At 38.5% G+C, this 19,927-nt stretch overlaps 1 protein-coding gene across 2 annotated transcripts; it reads left to right on the top strand.

Annotated features, from left to right (window-relative positions):
* The first annotated feature begins 2,269 nt into the window (after nucleotides 1–2,269).
* LOC134028255 (tumor protein p53-inducible protein 11-like) lies at nucleotides 2,270–18,739 on the top strand. Of its 2 annotated transcripts, none has more exons than XM_062471719.1 (8): nucleotides 2,270–2,409; nucleotides 12,346–12,500; nucleotides 14,144–14,202; nucleotides 14,406–14,454; nucleotides 14,568–14,658; nucleotides 16,164–16,265; nucleotides 16,785–18,014; nucleotides 18,199–18,739. In XM_062471719.1, exons 2-7 carry the CDS (start codon nucleotides 12,372–12,374, stop codon nucleotides 16,916–16,918), a joined length of 564 nt encoding a protein of 187 aa, XP_062327703.1. In that variant the 5' UTR covers nucleotides 2,270–2,409; nucleotides 12,346–12,371; the 3' UTR covers nucleotides 16,919–18,014; nucleotides 18,199–18,739. The 2 variants fall into 2 exon arrangements, with proteins under 2 accessions (XP_062327703.1, XP_062327704.1); XM_062471720.1 differs by lacking the exon at nucleotides 2,270–2,409 and adding an exon at nucleotides 7,739–7,831.
* The last annotated feature ends 1,188 nt before the right edge of the window (nucleotides 18,740–19,927 follow it).

Raw genomic sequence — 19,927 nt, 5'->3', positions numbered from 1 at the left:
TGTGTTTGTCCCCGTACAGCCATTCCTTATTCAGCCCAACAGTAAGTAAATGTGGGCAGCTCAGTGTTGACCCTAAGTGTCCTCTTAATACTTGGGCTTCCTTTCTTTAGGACATAAAGATATAATTGAAATTATAAGAGGGTCGAGAAATAAATGCCCCCAAACCTGCTTAATATACAATAAGGATTGATGTTTTGATACATGGTGGTGTAATGTGCTGCTTTTGTGTACACAAGATGGAGCTGTTTCTGTTCTTATCTACAATTTGCATGCTCCAGTCTGGGATGTTCGAAGATATGACTATTGCGGTACCCCACGCCTTATAAGGGCAATAAAACAGCTTATTGTACCGGTCAGAATACTTGTGCATGCTGCACTCTTTGTACATGCAGTATCTGGCTCTATCTGGTTCTTTGCAAAAATAATTTTTTTTTTTTTCTTCTTGTGAATCTATAAAGTCAGCAGGGGCATTTGTGTTAAACCACTTAATCCATGTCAACAGCTCCTAAAAGGCCAGTTCTTTTTTGAGTGTGTTGTTCAGTTTAGATGTTTCTGCATTCTTGTGTTAACAGCTTGTGTCTCACCTTTGTGGTTGTTGTGTCTGGGGCACTGCTGGGCGGAAGTGAGGGCGACCCCTCACCACCCCACCTGCCACTGGGGTTTCTGTTTCCATGGTGATGTGGCTTCTGTCACACCAGATAACAACTCATATAAAAACTGTAAAAGCTGTGAAACTGGTGACAATGTCATAAACCTGTATTTAAATTGTCAAGAATAACAAAACCTTTTCATCACAGGGAAACAAACGAAAATTAATTATGTGAAAGTTTTCTGCAATATTAGGCTAAATTATTATGTGCATGATTATGACTTTTTACTGTTAACCAGTCCTTTGTTTCCTTTCCCTCCATTTTTGTAACAGTTTCTCCACGTCTCAATTTTCTTGCATGCAATACCATTTGGAGGAAATCAAGTGTACAAGCACTTTTACATGAGTGGTTAAAGTTCACTAACACTGTAGACCTACTCGAATGATCAAAGGGCAGTTGCCTTACTCATCCTTGAAATGTCCTTTGTTAATAAGCTGTCTGGCAAATACAGTAGTTTTTTTCCTGCTCAAGTTATTCTATAGCCTTATTATGGAGATGTGATTTGTCTCTGATTGCTTTGTGAGCACCTCTTTAGAAAGTGAGAGCAGCAGACAGGAGTTGCAGGGTAGCATTGTACTGAACCCAATGTATTCATCCCTTCCTGCAAGATGTATACTGCTCTCCCTGATTACGACCTCCAGGATATCCACGGCTGAAGAAAGCAAGCCCACGTGTTATAATTGAGAATAGTCCACAGAATTGTTTGTGTTTCAAGAAATTCACAGGGGAGATGATTCTAGTAAACTCAATTCAAGAGTTGATGTGTGTATCATGAATATGGTGCAAAAGAAAGAGTGAGGGTATTTTATATCCCTCCTGACCCCTGTGTTTTTGTGTGTAAGTGCACTTCCATGTACTTGCATGTCTTTTTGTGTTTATACATGTGTATGTGTACACAGTCACGTGTGTACTGTGTGTTCTTGCACAGCAGTGTGTAGGCGTATCGGGACATGTATCTTCATTAGGCGTTCCCCTATGAGGCATAGCTGTGTGTGTTAACCCAACAACCCACATTATTCATGTGAACTCTTTTTTTTTACCTTGCTGCCTGCATAGGCTCACATCAAAGCAAGATCATATTTACCAGAGAGTAGTAGTAAATAGCTGTTTTGCTTTTACTAAATTTCAGCATCCTTGACCTACCATTCTGATTGGGTTTGTTCTGGTTTGTTGAAAAAGTACAGCCATTAGTGTATTGGGACAGATCTTTACCAGTAGGCCCTACAATAATTTCAGACTTTCATGCTGAAATAATATGAAATGCTAATTTACATGTATCCAAAGAATATAATCTCCTATGAAATAAATAGCCCACTGTATATCTTCTGTCAAGAGGAAAATTACTATTATTGTTACTGGTTTATTTATAGAATCTAGTTTAAAAAAAGAACAAAAAAAAGTAAATTATGCAAAATATTTCAGAATTCAGTTTTTAAGAAGCCAATGTCTATTAAATATGTATCCAGACAGTCCTGGTTGTTTTTAATATCCTGGTTAATTAAGATGACGATATTGACAGAGATATCATTCTGGTAAAATAATGTTGGAAGTAGAACAACTGCAGGATTGAGAAATAAAACCTCTGCTACGAACTACAGTACACATTTTGCCCGCGAAAACATGTAACCCTCCAGTTACGGTAAACATGGTTTGTCGTGGATTCTGCTTCTGCGGGTGTTGAGCAACTTCACAGTGAGATGTTCCGCAAGGAATAAGACTGTCTTGGAGTTAACTACTATTGGGAAAACGTTTCTCAAAGGTAAGAAACCAGCTTACTTTATTAACAAGAACTGACTGTTGTCAGAATGTATTTGCACAGTTTTAGTTTATCGCTTTGTTTCATAATAAATAATGTCTGATTTTACAGGAAGCCATATGAAGATTGTAAAAAGTCAGCACGTCAATGTTTTATTTGTAAAAAAAAAATCAGTTGATGAACTGTCGATTGTAGACGTTAGTAGGCTATTAAATAGCCTATGCTTTTTTGCATGCAACGTGAAGCCTGAAGATAGACAAAATGTGCTTCCGCTTGGCACAGACCAGGGTCAAACTGAATAATTCTGAATACCTTTCAATATCATATTGTATATTGTCGCATTTGACAGACGGAACATGTTACCTCGATGATTACTTTACTTTCTTTGTTTCTACGTTTAGTCTCTTTTTAGTTCCTACCATAGGCTACTCCTTAATCTACTTTTGTTCTAGCCTACACCAACTGCAGCTTTCTTAAGAGCGGGTTATTTTGGGAATTTTTAAATTGCTAAATCTAATTGCGTATCTAATTTAATTGCAGTTCGTTTATTGCTCTTTATGATATTTTGACTGGCTGACTTTCCATTTGCTCTTAGTAGTATTAACATTGGTCATCTGACACATTTATAGGAAACTGGAAACAATTTTCAAGGGTTGTATCCCTCCCTACATTTAGGAAAATAGATAACCACATACTCCATCCTCCCACATTCCCTGCTTTGGTTAACCCTGTATTGAATGATGGATGATTGTTTAGGATCAGTCCACCATCTGTAGAGGGATATTTGATTTATAAATCAACGACTTAGTATTAAATATAGTTTAATGCAATAACTGCAGCAAGGTTATTAACATATTTGTTGTAGCATATTAAATATGTATTTGTATGTCATTATTAAGACCTCATCACCATCAAGAGGGTTGTAGCTCCTTTTTTCATTTTTCATTGACAACCAATCACAATAGTGAAAGGAAATACACAGCAATTATTCTCCTGTAATGATTGCAGAGGAAGATAATTGCGGTGATATAGGCTACCAATGAGCTAGCTTGATCAAGTGACATCTGGAGCTTTGGTAGTGAGAAACTGAAAGTGCTGTTACACTCATGGGAACAGGCTGACTTCACACTGGAATCCCTGGAAGAGGATGTGCGAAAACCAGTTTGTTTCCCCAAAACCCTGGTGGCAGTTGCTGTTGTGAACACCTCTCAGTATGATCAATGACACAATCTATCTCATCAGAGTAATGTCACGCTACATGTTAGTTCCTCAAGCCAGACTGTCCACTGTATCTATTCAACACATCTGTGATCAAAGATGCTCAGTTCCTGTGGTCTCCTAATGCATTTCCTATGTGCCCCCCCCCCCCCCCCAACTGAGGGTTCCACCTCAAGTCAGCTGATCAGCACCTGCATGTGGGCTCATCTCATACAGATGCTTTTACATGGCTGTAAATAGAGCTTTAATGTCTCTTTATAGTGTGCCTTCGGGTTTGATGGTAGTTCACTAGCTGCTATTCTGCAGCCATCTGGGCTGTGCTCCTACAGCTAATGCATTTGGGTTTGTGCTGCTCACAAATGCACTAATCAAAGCCCTGTGAAAGAGAGAGAGATAAAGGTCTGTTTTTTGTTGCTCTGTTATGTGGAATGGATGGGGTGCATCTTTCAGTTACATGCTTAGTATTCTGAGTGTTTTCCATAGCTTTGTACAAAACATAAATTATGTCCCCTCCGCCATTCTCACCATATTGAAGTGGCCCCAGAGTAGCTCTGGTATCGGGAATGACTCCTCTTGAAGTTGATGAGTACAATAACTGCTGAGGAGAGAAACAGACTCAAAGGCAGGCGATCTATCCTCCATCACGTCTGCCTTAAGAATGATGCACTTAGAGGCCTGCTGATTATCCCAATACGGGGACAATTGACAGGATCTGGCATGGCTCCACATGTTCTGGTGTGTGATTGAGCTGAGGTCAAGCTGTTTCCAGCCAATGGCCTGCCAGGGAGACAACCTAATAGTTTTATAAATTAATTAATTTCTGTCCATTGAGTAGCCACAGTTTCAAATGGCTCTGCAGAGGAAGGATAGGTATTATTTTCACTGTCTCTGAGACATTTTTATGACATTTGTATGTTTTTGAACTTTTTATGAGTTGATGGCTTGTTTTTTTCAATGCTTGACTCATTCTCTGAAGTACATTTCAAGGGCAGTGAACCCACATGCCCACCTGAATAGCATATTGACGTGAAATTATGAATATTGGTGTTTAATATTATAACATTTATGTTTTCTTTTTAGGAATGTCCATGGTCCGTTTTGAAGACTTATTTGTATGTCAATATGTCTGCAACACTTGCCTTTGAAGCTTAAGAAAATCAGTCCTTAAAGATGTCAGTTTAGCAACTGCACTCCTGTTGTGTTGGTCATCTAAGATGTTTCTTGAATAACAGGACATTGAAATTCCACCGATTTGAACAAACCACATAACACATTAAACAGTAGTCTTGACAAGATCAACATGAGCCTTAAAGTAACTAACCTGTCTTGTTTTTACCTTCTGAAATCCACTGGTAGAGAATCACAAAGACAGCTCTTTGTATGGGCTCTCTAAGACTTCTGTTTCAGCCCATGCAGATTGGGAGATGGGATTTGAGATGACTCATGACTGAACTTGACCTGCAATTTCACCCTCTCAGTTTTACACATCCAGATGGTCTCCCTCTTTGTTATCGTCAAGTCAGAAGCAATTTGCCAGTTACAATGTAAGATCATTTTAATAGGGAGCTTATTTGCCTAACCCTTTGGTAACGGTTATGTTTTAAAATGGGAGTAAAAGTGATATGTGTTTTAATAGTATTTTGTATGTTGCAAGAAATCCATGTTCACAGTAGCCAATTGTATCTGATAATATTTCATGTAATTCTGGTCTTGATTCTGATGTAATTCAGGTTTGAGAAGTCACATTCACTCAGTTGAGATGGAGGAACCTGCTGGGGAGTGTTAGTTAAAGGTTTGAGTCAAATGCCTGATTTCCTTGCCATTGACTTGCCTGATTTGCCTTGGATGTGAAGCTGCTGTGTACCACCAGGGAACAGAGTGCCTGTGTCTCTCTCTCTCTATTTCTCACATTCTCTCATGTTCTCTCACGTTCTCTCATGTTCTCTCACTCTTTGGCTCTCACTCTTTGTTTCTCTCTCACACGTGGATCTGGGGACAATTTTAAGAAGTCCATCCTCTTTCCACCCTGGCTTTTCATTGAACAGCCTGTCTGAATGGGTAAAATGAGAATCAGTAGTTTATTATTCACAAATTCAGGCAGTATGCAAAAGGGTTGCATTCTTAGCAGCATTCTCTAATCACATTCAGTAAAGTTAATTAAAAGTTGCAGCTGGTGCAGAATGCTATTTGCATTGCACAAAATAGTTCTTTGGAACTTATGCCCCATAGAAATATTCAAGAGAACAAACCTAGCTCATACCTATTATGATAATTTCGTCTTTAGATAAAAAAAATTGTTTTGTTGCTGTTTAGTCAATATTGTTCTTGTAGAATTGTGACTTCTCCGTCACAATCGTTTCCCTAGCCTGTCTCCTGTGGAGCTCTGTTCTATCACTCTCACTCATGTCCATGTTATCAGATGAATCGTCATGGCTTCCATCATGTTGGTGGTGCTTGTCGGACCTGTTATTCAGACCTGATATGACAACTAAAAGAAGAGAGTGTGTGCGTGTGGCATGAGGGATTGTTGTAATATAATACACTGTATTCTTGTTATTTACAAGTAATAAACATGCATAAGAATGTTGTTGTGGAGTTGTGGAGGCTCTGAGGTGATGTGTCCTTACAGGGGAAAATAGAAGACAATTATTGTGGTGATTCCTCTCCTAGCAGGACATGTGATGGGCCTACTTTTTTCTCATTACCCGCTGTGAGTGTATGGCGTGGGTGTCTATATGCACTTAACACCTGCACATGAAGCAGAGTCTGTGTTTCAGTCATCAGTCATGGAGGTGACCCAAACCTGCTCACTCCCATGGAATATCTGACAAAGGGCATTTCCATAACCTTTTGGACATTGTGAGTAACCAGTATTCAATTTGTTAAATGTGTTAGGAACATCCCAGATCAGAAGTAAGAGTAGAAAGATTGATATAAAGAAACTTGATATAGTTATGTAGTCACCTCCCTGGGAACATTGGCTGAAAGAGTCGGAACAATTTAGCACATTTCTAAAGCATTCAGTTAATGGGATGTTTAGAGCATTTGTAATTGGAAAATTGTATCAATAAATACACAATAAACCAGTTATTTGGCCTTTCTTGATCTATCAACTATTGGACAAAATTACACATTCGACTCAAATTAATCCTTAGCCTGGATTAAAGATCACTCAGTAGCTTGTTATATGATGCATTTAAACCTACACTCATGTGCCAACATGTACTTATTTTTGTGGTGATGGCCAATAATATTTATATGTTATGTGTTTAGTAATGCACCCTCCTATTGGATGCTTGAGTGATTTGTTCTGGTGAAACGGTGACAGTGTTTGACCTAGGTATATTAGATATATTTCTTTTTTACAAAATTAACTTGACCTTCCAGGGGGGGTGGGGGGTGCCGTTGGGGGAGCGGGGTGCCCCCCTAATATAATGGTAGGAAAAAACACTGGGTGAAATTATTGATCTAGAAATGTTCCATGGTGAGGAACAGTGGTTAGTCCGTGCACTCATCCCTAAAATCCCTAATTACTCTGCCCAGCATATGAGTTGGGCTGGTCAATAATTTCTAGTCAATTAACACTGATGGACTCCTTAGTGCAAATAAATTACACATGCTGCCTCCACTACAACAAATCCCCCAGGTCTCTGTCCGAAACATACAAGTCTTCATTTTAAATCAGGACCTCTATACAGGTGTGAAGATATGAGGAGATTGGACAGATGTGCACATGGGGCTATATCTTTAACCTACCTATGATATGGAATTAAGGTTACTTGAATTCTCAGGAATTGTCTCGCTTGTATACAGTATGTGTCATTAGCTGACCAGACATAAACTTTGGTCTAGTGTGAGAGGACTGAGACGCAAGTGGAGATAATTCATTACATTAGCTTAACTAAGAGCAAGCTTCAGTGTAACTCCAGCCTTCAGTTCCTAACTTGGAAAAAGGCTGCAAAGCCATGGTCTTGTTGAGCTGGAGCCCTCAGGGTGGGCTGGTTGTTCTTCCATTTAAAACAATGGATTTTTCCCCAACATTAACTCTTTCATACCCAAGGTCACTGAACTAATGCATAGTTTGAGAGTAGAGCAGGGTCATTTCTGTCTGTGTCCCACTGAGTTGACTGGACTCTGGCAAGGGACATCTACCACCATCGTTTGGAATATAGTACATCTCTGAGAGCTGTGCCAAAAGTCAGAGATGGTGAGTAAAGTTGACTGGTTTTCTCCTAACAATTTGTCAGGGGAAAAGGTTTCATTATACAGGTTAAAAAATGTCCCCTCCTTGTCTTGGAGGTTGGATGGTTATTTGTAGTGGCTGATTTAAATGAACCTCTCTATAGTAATACTGTAGAGCCATCAATATGAAGAGGGAATAATACAGTGAGAAAGATTAGAAATAGATTGAAGTGTGGTCGTCAAAGATGGGAAGTTACTTAGTAAAATGAGGGTGTTCTAGGCAATATTGTAGGCATATTTATTACCCAAAAACCATGAATTACTGGAAAATAAATTTGCAACATGAGCTAAAATTGTAGAAAGGGATTACAGCTGGAGGCAGCTGGCACAAGTCACTCACAGTGATGGGATAAGGGTCTCTTTTCAATAATAATGAAGGAACTTTGGGTATTTCACTTAGCAACTATAGACATTATTTTTGTGACAGTTAATTGCAGATGGCTAATGTATTTGTTGTGTTATATACAAATGTAAAGGACTACTTCAAGACACATTTGTCAACTGACTCGCCATTCTAATCAAGCCTTATAAAGCCTGGTCGAGACGCAGGTACCAGTCCCAGGTGTCCAAGGCCAGTCCGGGCTTATCTTTTTAAAGCCCTGGACATTGCAGTGTCTCTGCTGATTTAAAAAGGTGCTATTACACAGTGTTATCCTGTTGTTTTGCATGTGGGGCCCCTGCTGGATAGAGAATGATCAATTTATCTGACAATTTATCTTCTTGTTAGAGCTGTATCCGGAGCCCTTCCTTCCCCCCTAACCCCAACTCATCTACTTCAGTCAACACTGTTGAGACAAGAGAGATCTAAACTCATCCTACCTGCCAGCAATAAATGGCTATGGGAAAATAGATGCTGAGAATCATCTTTAAATAGAATCTGCTCTGTAGGTTATGCCATGTTTGAGAAACTAGGAATCAAGAGGACAACCCGATTATTGCCTTGATTATGTTTTTGGTCAATTTAGACAAACATTTACTGGTAAACAGCAATAAGCACAGCCTTGAAGATGGAACAAAATCTTTTTGAACAGAAATCTGGAGTTAAAGGAAATGCACTCTAATCAATAAAAGATAATTGTATTGTTTAAATTTGCCATGCATAAATGACTATCCCCTCATTTAAGAATTGTTTTATTTTAAGAGATAATAATAATAATTTAACAGCAGTTTTTTCTTACCAAGTGTTGACAGAAAAACAACAGATTCAGTGTATACGAGGAATCAACGATAGGGTTGAGATTTGTTCAATCCCGATGTCGAGAAGATTATCAGACAAGTTCATTTCCTAATGACAGATATGTATGTTAAGAAACTGGATCAATTTAGCTTGAAGGGGACATTTTGAGATGTGTGTTGCATGTGTGTGTCCTTGTGCAGTGGTTGTCAGGTGTGAGAAGATGAATCGCCTTTGAGACACAGACACCGAGAATGGTGTCAGCTCAGTTTTCCCTCGCCCGTGGTCCCTGTAGACCTGAGCATTACTTCCCCTGGACCAGCTCTGTGTCAGTGCCTAACACCATTAGACTTGCCTGCACTGAGCATGCAATAGTTGTGCTTATTGGGCTTTGACATTATGTTTCTGTTCTATTAGCAGTAATTCCACAGATGTAATCAGCTTCTTGTATGTAGTCTGAGTGAGCATTATTTTGAGTGAGAAGTACTCTGTCACCTATGTAGAGTCTCAGGTATATGGCAGAGGTAAATATAATTCAAGCAAAATCCAAAAGAAATGGGCAGCTTTATAATTAATAAAATCTCCATTCATGTTTTCTAATAATGTATGTCAGTCACAGGAACAGGCCTTTTTTGTAATAATAACGTAATAATAATAAAGATGATATGCTCTGTGGTTTGATCATGTCTCTCATTGCATGCTAGCCTTCCAGAGCCATTATATTTTCAATAGAAACAACATGATCTGGGCTGACCTTATGCATTAATCTAACATAACACTGCCCCGATTTTCAATGAGAAGTTGGTTGTGATTCTGTAGATGGAACTGGACTGTTTGGTGAAATAGACTACTTTGAATCTAAACGACCCTCCTTAAATAATAATATTTATTATTAACCCCCTGCTTCCCGTAGCCCATTTGTAAGGTTTAAAATGTCCAACAAATTGTACTCTGATACTGATAATAATTTGTTTTTGTTGAATAAAATCTGGTGAGCAATGTCTGGTGACATTCTTGATTATTCACAGCAAATTTGCCCTTTGGCTCTGTGTGTTTCCTCTGCTGAACACATATGAAACTAAGCTTCTTGCCTGCTTTCCAAACAGTGTCACGCCGGTAGAATTCATATAATCCATCTGCTTCCTCAGCCCATGCAATATGCATGTCCCCGAATCCACCCAGATCAACACTGACCTTTCTGTAGAGTGGAAACTGTTGTTGCCATGGTGCTCTAGTGTGTGGGGTAGGGTTTGGGGGATTGATGTCGGACACAAGAGTGGTCAGAGAATCATGCACCGTTTTCAGTACAATAAGCATGTTCTTAATGGCTCTCCTGCCATAAAACAACACAGGGAGGCTTTACACATTAAAGAGGTCCGGTGTTTCAAAGAGGATCTTAATAGGCTAGACATGGTCATATTTTTGCAAGTCGAAGGAAAACACTAAAGACCAAATGACTGCCAAGCTGTTTACCCTGGGTGAAGGCGCCAGTTATGCCAGTGTGAATCATGGGTGAAGTGTTCTTTTTTATGCTCTGGTCCCTTGTGGTACTAGTAACCCTTCGCCTTATGACTATCAGTCTTACTGATCTTTGAGGATGGAGGCTAGTTGCACAAGGGTTACTTCTGGACACATTTTTGGAGTCAGTATATAGGTGGTGGATATTTGAGTTACTAAGGAGTGTACTATATGGTACCATGGGTTCAGTATTCATGGTGTTGGTGTTGTCAAGAGATACTTCTTCTTTTTAAGAGCAACAGAGAGCAACAGAGACAGTTGAAGGGTTTGAGGAATAGAAGAAAATTGACAAAAATAGTAGACTAAATTATCAAATAGTCAAAATAGTCAAAAATGGAATAGAAGTTTGGAGCTGCTTGTGAATGCACCAGTTATTGTTTATTGGCTATGGTCCAGATATCTGTTAGGTTTATGAAGTTTTCATAATTGAAAAAAAGCCATATTGACCATATAAGGAATCTAAATCAGCATGTCACCAAGTCTGCATAATACTGTTGTTGTAGCTTAGCAACCTTGTTAAAAAAGTATTTTATAGTGGTCATTACGATGGAGGATAAGGCAAATAAACAAGTATTTGTCACATCTTTGGCTGCATAATCTTTTTCATGAAAGGAAAATCATTAGAGGACTAAATGCTTTAATTTACTTTCTATTGGTTCATTTGGATTCCCATCAAATGGAGATCAAAAAACAAAATTAGGAAGTGACTTCACATCAAAGTAAACAAAGCAAATCTAGTAGACTTGTCTGATAGCAAAATTGTTTCAATTTTGTTCCATTTAAAAAAGGCTAGGTTTTTTGCACCTTAGTTTGCTCCATCTGTGACCTCCTGCAATCAACAATATGCCAACATTAAGTTGTTACCGGCAATAATTTAAATTAAGAGAAGACCTGGTGTTGTAGAAGTGCAGTTATCTCAGTCTCAGACATGGTGAGGACAACATGGTTGCCAAGGTTTACTCATACAGAAAAACAAAAAGCATCACAAACATTGAACCTGTTTCCCATTCATAATTGTCCATTGATTTCCCAGTCTTTAAGCAGATTAAAACCCGGAAGTTGCTTCAACATTGACCTGACTAAATAGACCCTTTTGATGTATAGATAATACCTCCACCCACATCGATTCAGTCTAATGTAGATAAAGGACCACATACTGTGTGTGCAGAGGAGGCTTTTCACTGGTCTGTCAATTAAGGATGGCATAATTACTTCTTATTGAAATGTTGAATTCACTCAGAGTCTACACACTATTATCGAGGCTGACATTATTTGCCAAAGAGAAATGTATGGCATTGTAATAGATTTGGATAATGAGAAGATACTGGTAGTTTAGGATTCAGGATGCATATAATCAGTATACTGCAGGTGTCTTATGCCTCTGGAGGGGATTGTATTGAGTGAATAAACGTATATGCTTAGACAGCAGCTGTAACACATGATGTGGAAATATCCTGCTATGTTTTATGTGTGTTTGATTTTGAAGATGAAGGTGAAATCCAAATATAGATATTTACCTGTGTAAATCTTGTCCACAAAGATGAACGAAAGCAGCAAGAGGCATAGTAGAGGGGAAACAGTCATTTAAGGGTTTTCTGGTTTTGTTTCTTGTTTCATTCAATATGGATTTTTTCTGTGGCCCATGTTTGCATTTTAAACAGTAACCACAGAGATAGTGTTTACTTTTCCCCAGGCGTGGGTAGTCAGTGTTGCATCACTTTTTCAAAACTGCAGCGATATACAACTAAATCAATCCTTTAAACCATCTCTTTATATTTGCATTTTAGGAACCCAAGGTATTTTCCTCACTACCATGAGCAACAAACATCACCCTCCCCTCATGAAGAAGCACAGTCAGACGGACCTCGTCAGTCGACTGAAGACCCGCAAGGTCCTTGGTGTTGGAGGCGAGGATGATGATGGTGAGATCCACAGGTCTAAGGTGAGGGACATCCATAACTAAACATTAAGTTTTATTTATTTGTACAACATTAGGAACTTGCTGATTGGGAAACTTTAGAATTGACAGTAAACAGTGGGAAAAGTTGTTCACAAATGATTTGAAAATGTAATGTCAAAAGTGTACTTGAACAACTTCAATGCCCAAAACTGTATTAAATAACTATACCAGAAAATGTGTGCAGACAGATTCATATTTTTGACTAATTTACTGATGTATATTAGTATTTTGAGTACCTCCAATCTAGTATTCATGTTTGTTTTGAGTTCCAAAGGTTTCTACTGAACAAACTTATATAGGATATGCAGTTCTCGTTACACTTTTATCTGAAAGCTCCAACTATTCTTGAGGTTACAGTACATCAAATATTGACTGTGTGAGGACAACATTTGAACCTAATTTGGACTGGCAGGATATGGTAATAACCATTAGAGAGGAAATAGGATTGACGAAAATATGAGTAGAATATTATTTGCCATTTTCAGAAGGAAAATATTTTACTTTAGTTTATTATCCACTAGCGGATAATTCAAAGGACAGGAATAGGACTTAAAGTGGGTGGAGATGATGGCAAAGGTGTCAGACAGAGACTGTAAATTCACTAGGATGTACCGCTACCATTTTTTAAGGACCGAGTACGAGTACCGATATTTATTTTCTGGTACTCGCCGATACTGATAATTATTTTTTTTTTTCTTTCTTTTGTTTTTGTTTTTGTTTTTGGCGATGTGGCAGTTTTCCAAGCACAACACAGTGAGACTAATGAATGTAGGACAGCTTCTTTATTATTACTCAAATGAAAAAAGTATTATTTTTATGTGCTTATTACAAACTTAAAGCAAAAATTATGACCTTCAAAGGGCATAATTACCATTGAGGTATCGGTCTTTGGTATCGGGGGTATTTTTACGAGTACGAGTACATGAGCTATATTCACCATAGCCCATTTTTAGCCTTGATGCCTACAGGACTGAAGGCAATAGAAAGTGTGTGTGTGTGTGTGTGTGTGTGTATGGGAGAGTCAGAGAGAGGATACCACACACGATCATTATCATCTCCACCAACAGTGTCATTCTTACCTGCACTTCTTGTTAACCAGAAAGATTCAATCAGTCATCTCTGAAACAAAGACAGCACTGTTAAGTATCGGTGGCTGGCTATGGCTGTTTCTCAGGGCAAAAAGGAGTTGTCCATGAATTAAAACCCCACTCAACTTTTCCCATAAAATCTATTTTCCTCATTCTTACTTTTTAAATGCCTTGTTTGTACGCTATTCCATGCTGGCAGAGTCTCTGTATCACTAAATCTTTGTTGCTTTGGAGCATAATCCATCGTCTGTGTCGAGGCCTTTCAGGACTGGAACACTCAAACCACCCAAAAGTAGGCTCAGATAATTCCCATCAGTTTACTGCTCATAAATAATGGGTGGCTTCTCAAATTGGTGATGTTAATACAGCCTCCCAACGTTTTCATTGGTCAACATAATTGTTGCTCTGTGCCTCTCAGATGTACAGTTGTACACTGTCTGGTGCAAAAAGGTTCATTGGTTATGGAGTGTTGTATTGATATGCTTGATTGAGAGGCTCCTTTTCTCTTAGTAGTTGTGCCTTGCTTTAACATTCCAGATCAGCCAAATGCTTGGCAACGAAATGAAGTTTGCGGTACGAGAGCCAATAGGTCTACGGTAAGAAACAAAACAAAATGATAATTCCTGTCCACTTACTGATGGCATCACTTTCTCCAATCAGTTCAAGGGCACCCTCGAGAGCAGCAAAGACTTAGTCGCAATTCAATTTCATGTCTTTGTTACTGATTGGAGCAATTTTTTGCAGAACAGCTGTGGGGGTGTTTCTAATCAATATATCTATCTGTTTGTATTTCCACCAGGGTATGGATTCTCATATCCGCTGTGCTGTTCACAAGCATGGCCTTGATAGTAAGTACCATTCAGAAGTGAACTAGTCACCTAGCCCTACTCTGTTGATTACTAATACTTATAATTCAACATAATTCCTAAAAATGACATGATTTCCTTTCTGTCTCCTTCAGGCATTGGTACTCCCCAGTCAGCTCTATGAGTTTGTGTTTGAGCTCACCACCACCCAGGTCTCCATTCGACTCTATGGTGGAGCACTTCTCAGTAAGGGCTCATAACAATAATATACTATATACATACAATCATCAAACCCTACAGTATGTATATACAATATGGGTAAGAAATATATATATGGGGAGTATAGGTGTATAGATTTGTGTGAATTAATAGACTGTACATGGTATGTTGGAGTGTAAGCTACCAAGGCTATTGCATATTTTATGGTAAGCTATTATTGAGTTTGAGTCTGAAACAGCCATTTGTTGACCGAATGTCCAAATGCTTCTAGGAAACAATGATATTGTGTTGGATAACAAGTGTTTTTGGCTATTAGCTTTCAGCCCTCCTCCTTTCTCCACATGGCCATAAATGGTAGCTCTGTGCAAATACCCCCATCTCAACCAAGCCTTCATGGTCAGTCTATTTGATGGTAATCATTGTACTCAAAACATTTCCATGCAGACCAGTGCATCATCTTCCAGAGAGAATGATAAGAGCCCTTATTCAGGGAACTTGACACATTCACTTGAAAACAAGGAAAATACTCTAGCTCCAATGCTAAGTATCCATTTTAAGTAAACCCAACAGCAAGCTGTCCTATTCCTACAATCACCACCACCCAATCCTGGTCTATGAGGTGGCTGATGTGGATCTGTGGTCCTTAGAAAAACCTTAGGAATGCATCCTTTCCACATTGCTTCCCTGAGATCATTTAACAGGATAGATTACATTTAGCCATTTTTTTTTTTTAGATCCGTGAAGAGAAAGAAGAATGGATGTGCTTTAGTCTTTTAGGAAGTGTTTTGAGTATTCAAACAGGAACACTGTCTCTTTACGATGCCCTGATTGGGGTAGGTTCAGGAAGAAACCCCTCTATGTGCTAGGAAGGGATAATCCCTTAATAGCAGATGTATCCAGGCAGGGGCAAAAATATAATTCCTTTGCTCTCTGTCCCAAGATGGCGTGTGTGGGGGGTACGGAGCCATAAATACACACATTCACACTCTGGGCATGTCTGCTTATCTAAAGCACTCCAACAGAGCTCATACTCCCAGCTCCCTATTCAATGGAAATGACCTTCTGACCCGGTCTAAGAACCAAAGATTTGTTATCCATTTCTAGGATACATTTTCTAGTTAGCCATTATTTCAAGATGCCATAGTTATATTGCACACTGTATCAACTAGGGGGACTTTAACTCACTATCCCAGAGTGCACCAATCCAAGTACTGTTTACTTGTTATGAAGTTGTACCAGTTATGTGTTTGGAAACAGCTGCCAACTCTGGTTGCCTGATTGGAGTATAATATTGTTTAAGGTTACATTTTGTCACTTATCATTTACATCAAATTATCTTCACAATCTGGCTTAAATAGTTTTGACAGTGGTGAAAATGTTAATAAAATGACAGTAAATTGTTGTGTTTTCTTAAGATTATTGTGTGATGGCTTCATTTTTGTAACAGTGGCAGAATAGATATACACACAAAACACACACACACATACACAAACCCACCCCAGAGAGACAAAACTCCCTCTCTCTCTCCACAGGTATCTCTTTAATCATGTGGAATGGCCTGTACACAGCAGAGAAGGCCATCCTCCAGTGGACCCTCCTAACAGAAGCAAGTTACCTGGCTGTCCAGTTCCTAGGTGAGTGAGAGATTGGAACAAGAAAGAACTGGAGAGAACACACAAGCCTGTGCTATCTCTATGAGTCTTGTCTCACACTTGCATCACTGAAAGCCACACTTCAGTGGAAAATCAATCTTTGTTACATCTCGCGCCGCTGACAAAAAGCCCAAGGGATTGAAAATTACTAAGAACATACTGCCCTCTAGTGCTGGTGCTTAATAAATGTATTCATATTCTGTCAGCTCTGTTGGTTCAGTGAGTGTGTAGATATTGTATTGTTCTTATTGGAGTATGTTGTCTGTTGTGGAGCAGAACATTACTATGTTGAGAGTAAGTTTAGGTAGGTATTTTTATAGGATGTCCAGAAAAGTAAATGTTTAGTATTTTTTAACACAGTTGAGTTAGATATTAGTTTAATGTTTTGCATTCATTTTTCCATTGCAAAACAATGTTTCTGGCAGATATCTATGATGGTTAAATAAATTCTATGAACTCAAAATTACATATTTGTGTGTGTGCATGTGTGTGTCGTTGCAGTTACGTCTGTCACGCTGCTGGATGTTGACCAGGTTTCAAACCCAGCCTCTCTCCTCCTCACCAGTGAAGTCATATTCCTTCTCATCACCCTGCTTTACTACCATCAGCTTGGCCGCAAGTTCAAGAAGATATGAAAGACTCTCTCTACTACATACAGTGGATGAGTAGATGGAAAGATGTAGCATAAAACAAGATCAGTGTTACGTTTTGTTGCACCCCAGTAAACTCACCTACAAATATGGGTCCACCTTGGGCACCAAGCTTTTAGGGGGACTCAAATAAAGCCTTAACTGTTGGTGTGTGAGTTGTATACACTGATATAACTATATTCTGAGATTGGATCATAGGACTAAGAACCAGGGAATGCAAAAGCAGTGACAAGGATGTATTTTGTTTATTTTTTTGTATGCTTTTAACTTATTCTGAGGACGAACAAACACAGAGCAAAGTCAGTTAAGGATTTGTGCATGAAATAGACAGCTGAGGTGAATTCATCTTCAAATATTACAAGTCAAAGCTACTATATTGATCTTTGGAACTGAAACATAGTAGTTTATAGACGATCACCCAAAACACTTTTATTCATTCACTACCGGTCAATATTGGGTTATTTAGACATAGAAAAGCGACAACCATTAAAAATCGATGTGGTAATTTATCTTTCTTTCTTGGTTGTACAAATGCATTTTATATTCAAACGCCAAAAGGGCGGTTGTAATAGCATTGTGGATTTACATTCCTATATTTAAGATGTTAAAGTAGAAAGGATCATTTATTTTGTCCGGTGACTGATTTATAAATGTTAAAGTGAGTTAGACAGCACATTTTATGTGTAGCACAAAAGAGTTTTGTTAAAATACTTGAGAATTTAGTTGAATATGCTGCAGTTGTGTCAAATGTTCTTATATTTGCTTAAAGAACTTCATATGAGTTTTGAAGGATCCTGTGTCTTTGGTTACAGTGCTGTTGAACTTTTAATTTGACCTCTTAATTGGTGTTTAAATGTGACAGTGAATCACTGTAAAATCTTTACACCAATACACTTTGGAATTGTTGCACTTTTTAACAATATTTCTAGGGGTGGCAAATCCTATTAAATTCCATTTTGGAATTTAATGGAACCTTTTGGTGACTTTGGGGAAACTTTGGGAATGTAAGCTGGAATCATATTAAAATAAATATATGCTTCCAACTGTTAGTTTTGGCGTTGAAGCTCATCCATTACATTAAGTAGACGCTCTTATCCAGAGCGACTTACAGTAAATACAGGGACATTCCCCCGAGGCAAGCAGAGTGAAGTGCCTTGCCCAAGGACACAACGTCAGTTTGAACGACCGGGAATCGAACTGGCAACCTTCGGATTACTAGCCCGATTCCCTCACCGGTCAGCCACCTGACTCCCTCATAGTCAAAGTGGATTATACATAAATTTGATGACATCACAAATGTAACACCCCTAAGGGCTTCATTCATAATGTTGTGATATGAATTTCAGGGTTTGTAATTTGTTGTGAATACATTTAATAATGAATGGTTCTCTATGGTCATCATGTCAAATGAAAAACCATACCAGACATACACTATTTCTTTAAAAAAAAAATATTGTGTTGTTAAAGACTGGGAAATTTAATCCTAATTTAAACTAAAGTAAAAATAATATCAAAATAACAATAATTTGTTGCCTCACCGTTGGTATTAACAATAATAATGATTTATATCTGATATGTTTCACAAACAGATACCAAGAAAATGCCATCTCTTTGCAGACCCAAACATTCCCTAAATTAGCATTATCTTCTGAATTTCATATTTGCTTCGTAGTGCACATGGGACCATAGCAATTTTGAATGTAATGCTTTAGAAATATGTTAATTATTCTGTATCTGTTTGGTTTTCTGTGTCATCAACCGTCAAACATTACCATATAGAGTACAATAAATGTAATATTTTTCAATTTGCTGTTCAGGATATTTGTTGTCTACATTTTCTTTTTTTCTTTTCTTTTTTCTTTAACATTTTTGAACATTAGGACCTTCATTCTCTGTGGTGGGGTAACTCCAGATGGTGCTGTTTACACTGTTGTGATAGGAGAGAGAGACATTGAAAGCTGTTAATGTGTGTGTGTTCGATGTTCATTTACAAATGAAGTCACTTGCTAATAGAAACACAAGGGTGAAAAGCAGGTGCATCTCTTTGGGATAGGAGGGGATGATTTGGAGGTGCACATGCATCACATTCAGGGGTCTGTATCATTGATCACGAATGAGCTCTGGAACAATCTATAAATTCTAGTAAGACATAATAGGTCAGTAGGACTGTACTGCTAGTCAATGGCGCTCTTGGAATGAGCACATCAGAAACTATGTTTTCCATCCTTTCTATCTTTCAGAACCTTTGAAAGGAGATGTTTTTTTCAAGGTGTGGAACTCAGATCTCTTCTGTTTATATAATAGCCCCAGTCTCTAGTATCACAACATAGGACTCCATTGAGCAGGGCCTATGTAACCTCACACTGGTGTATACTGTACGCACTGTAATGTTGAGGTGAATGAACCATTGTTTTGTATTCAGGCCCTGGCCTGACTGACCTCACCACACTACAGCAACTCAAGCTCGGACAGGTCGATCAATACTGAATGGTGCTTGCCACTGGCCCTGTGGGGCAGATACTGTAGCGTGTAACTGAGGGTACGAAAGTGGTGAGAAAGTAAGGTTTTGAAATGTAATCTCCCCTATAATGTTTGCTTCTTCTTTTATTCCCTAATGTTGCATCTTCCAGACGTCTTACCCTTGAACACGGGATAAATGATTTTCTGTAACAAACCAATTGTTTTCCTCTGCTGTTCATTCAAGTAGAGAGCACATTACAAACTCCATTGTCGGGCCCTTAAGATCTACAAGATACTCGAATTAATATTATGTACAGTAAATGCAACATTTAGTTAAAGGTAGTGGTTAGTCGATAGTTGGTTAAATGTTTGCTGATGAACGATTAGATGAGCAACATTATAGAATCCAAAGATTCCAGAAAGTGGGGGGGATATCTATAGTTGTATGAGATTCACACTTACTTGTGCCTGTGATGCCTGTAGAGTGCGGTTGCTCTTTACTTTGAGAGGAACTGAATTTCTTGCCACGTAATT

Source organism: Osmerus eperlanus, chromosome 10, assembly GCF_963692335.1.
Source record: "Osmerus eperlanus chromosome 10, fOsmEpe2.1, whole genome shotgun sequence".
Classification (NCBI taxonomy): domain Eukaryota; kingdom Metazoa; phylum Chordata; class Actinopteri; order Osmeriformes; family Osmeridae; genus Osmerus; species Osmerus eperlanus.
Note: the sequence above shows the minus strand (reverse complement) of the source record. Positions and strands in the feature narration are given on the sequence as shown.

Excerpts from the sequence above, each read along its gene's own strand:
- LOC134028255 (XM_062471719.1), top strand. The coding sequence starts at position 12,372 with ATGAGCAACAAACATCACCCTCCCCTCATGAAGAAGCACAGTCAGACG. Across the intron at positions 14,203-14,405 it reads CGAGAGCCAATAGGTCTACG|GGTATGGATTCTCATATCCG; the intron begins GTAAGAAACAAA and ends TATTTCCACCAG. Across the intron at positions 14,659-16,163 it reads CTATGGTGGAGCACTTCTCA|GTATCTCTTTAATCATGTGG; the intron begins GTAAGGGCTCAT and ends CTCTCTCCACAG.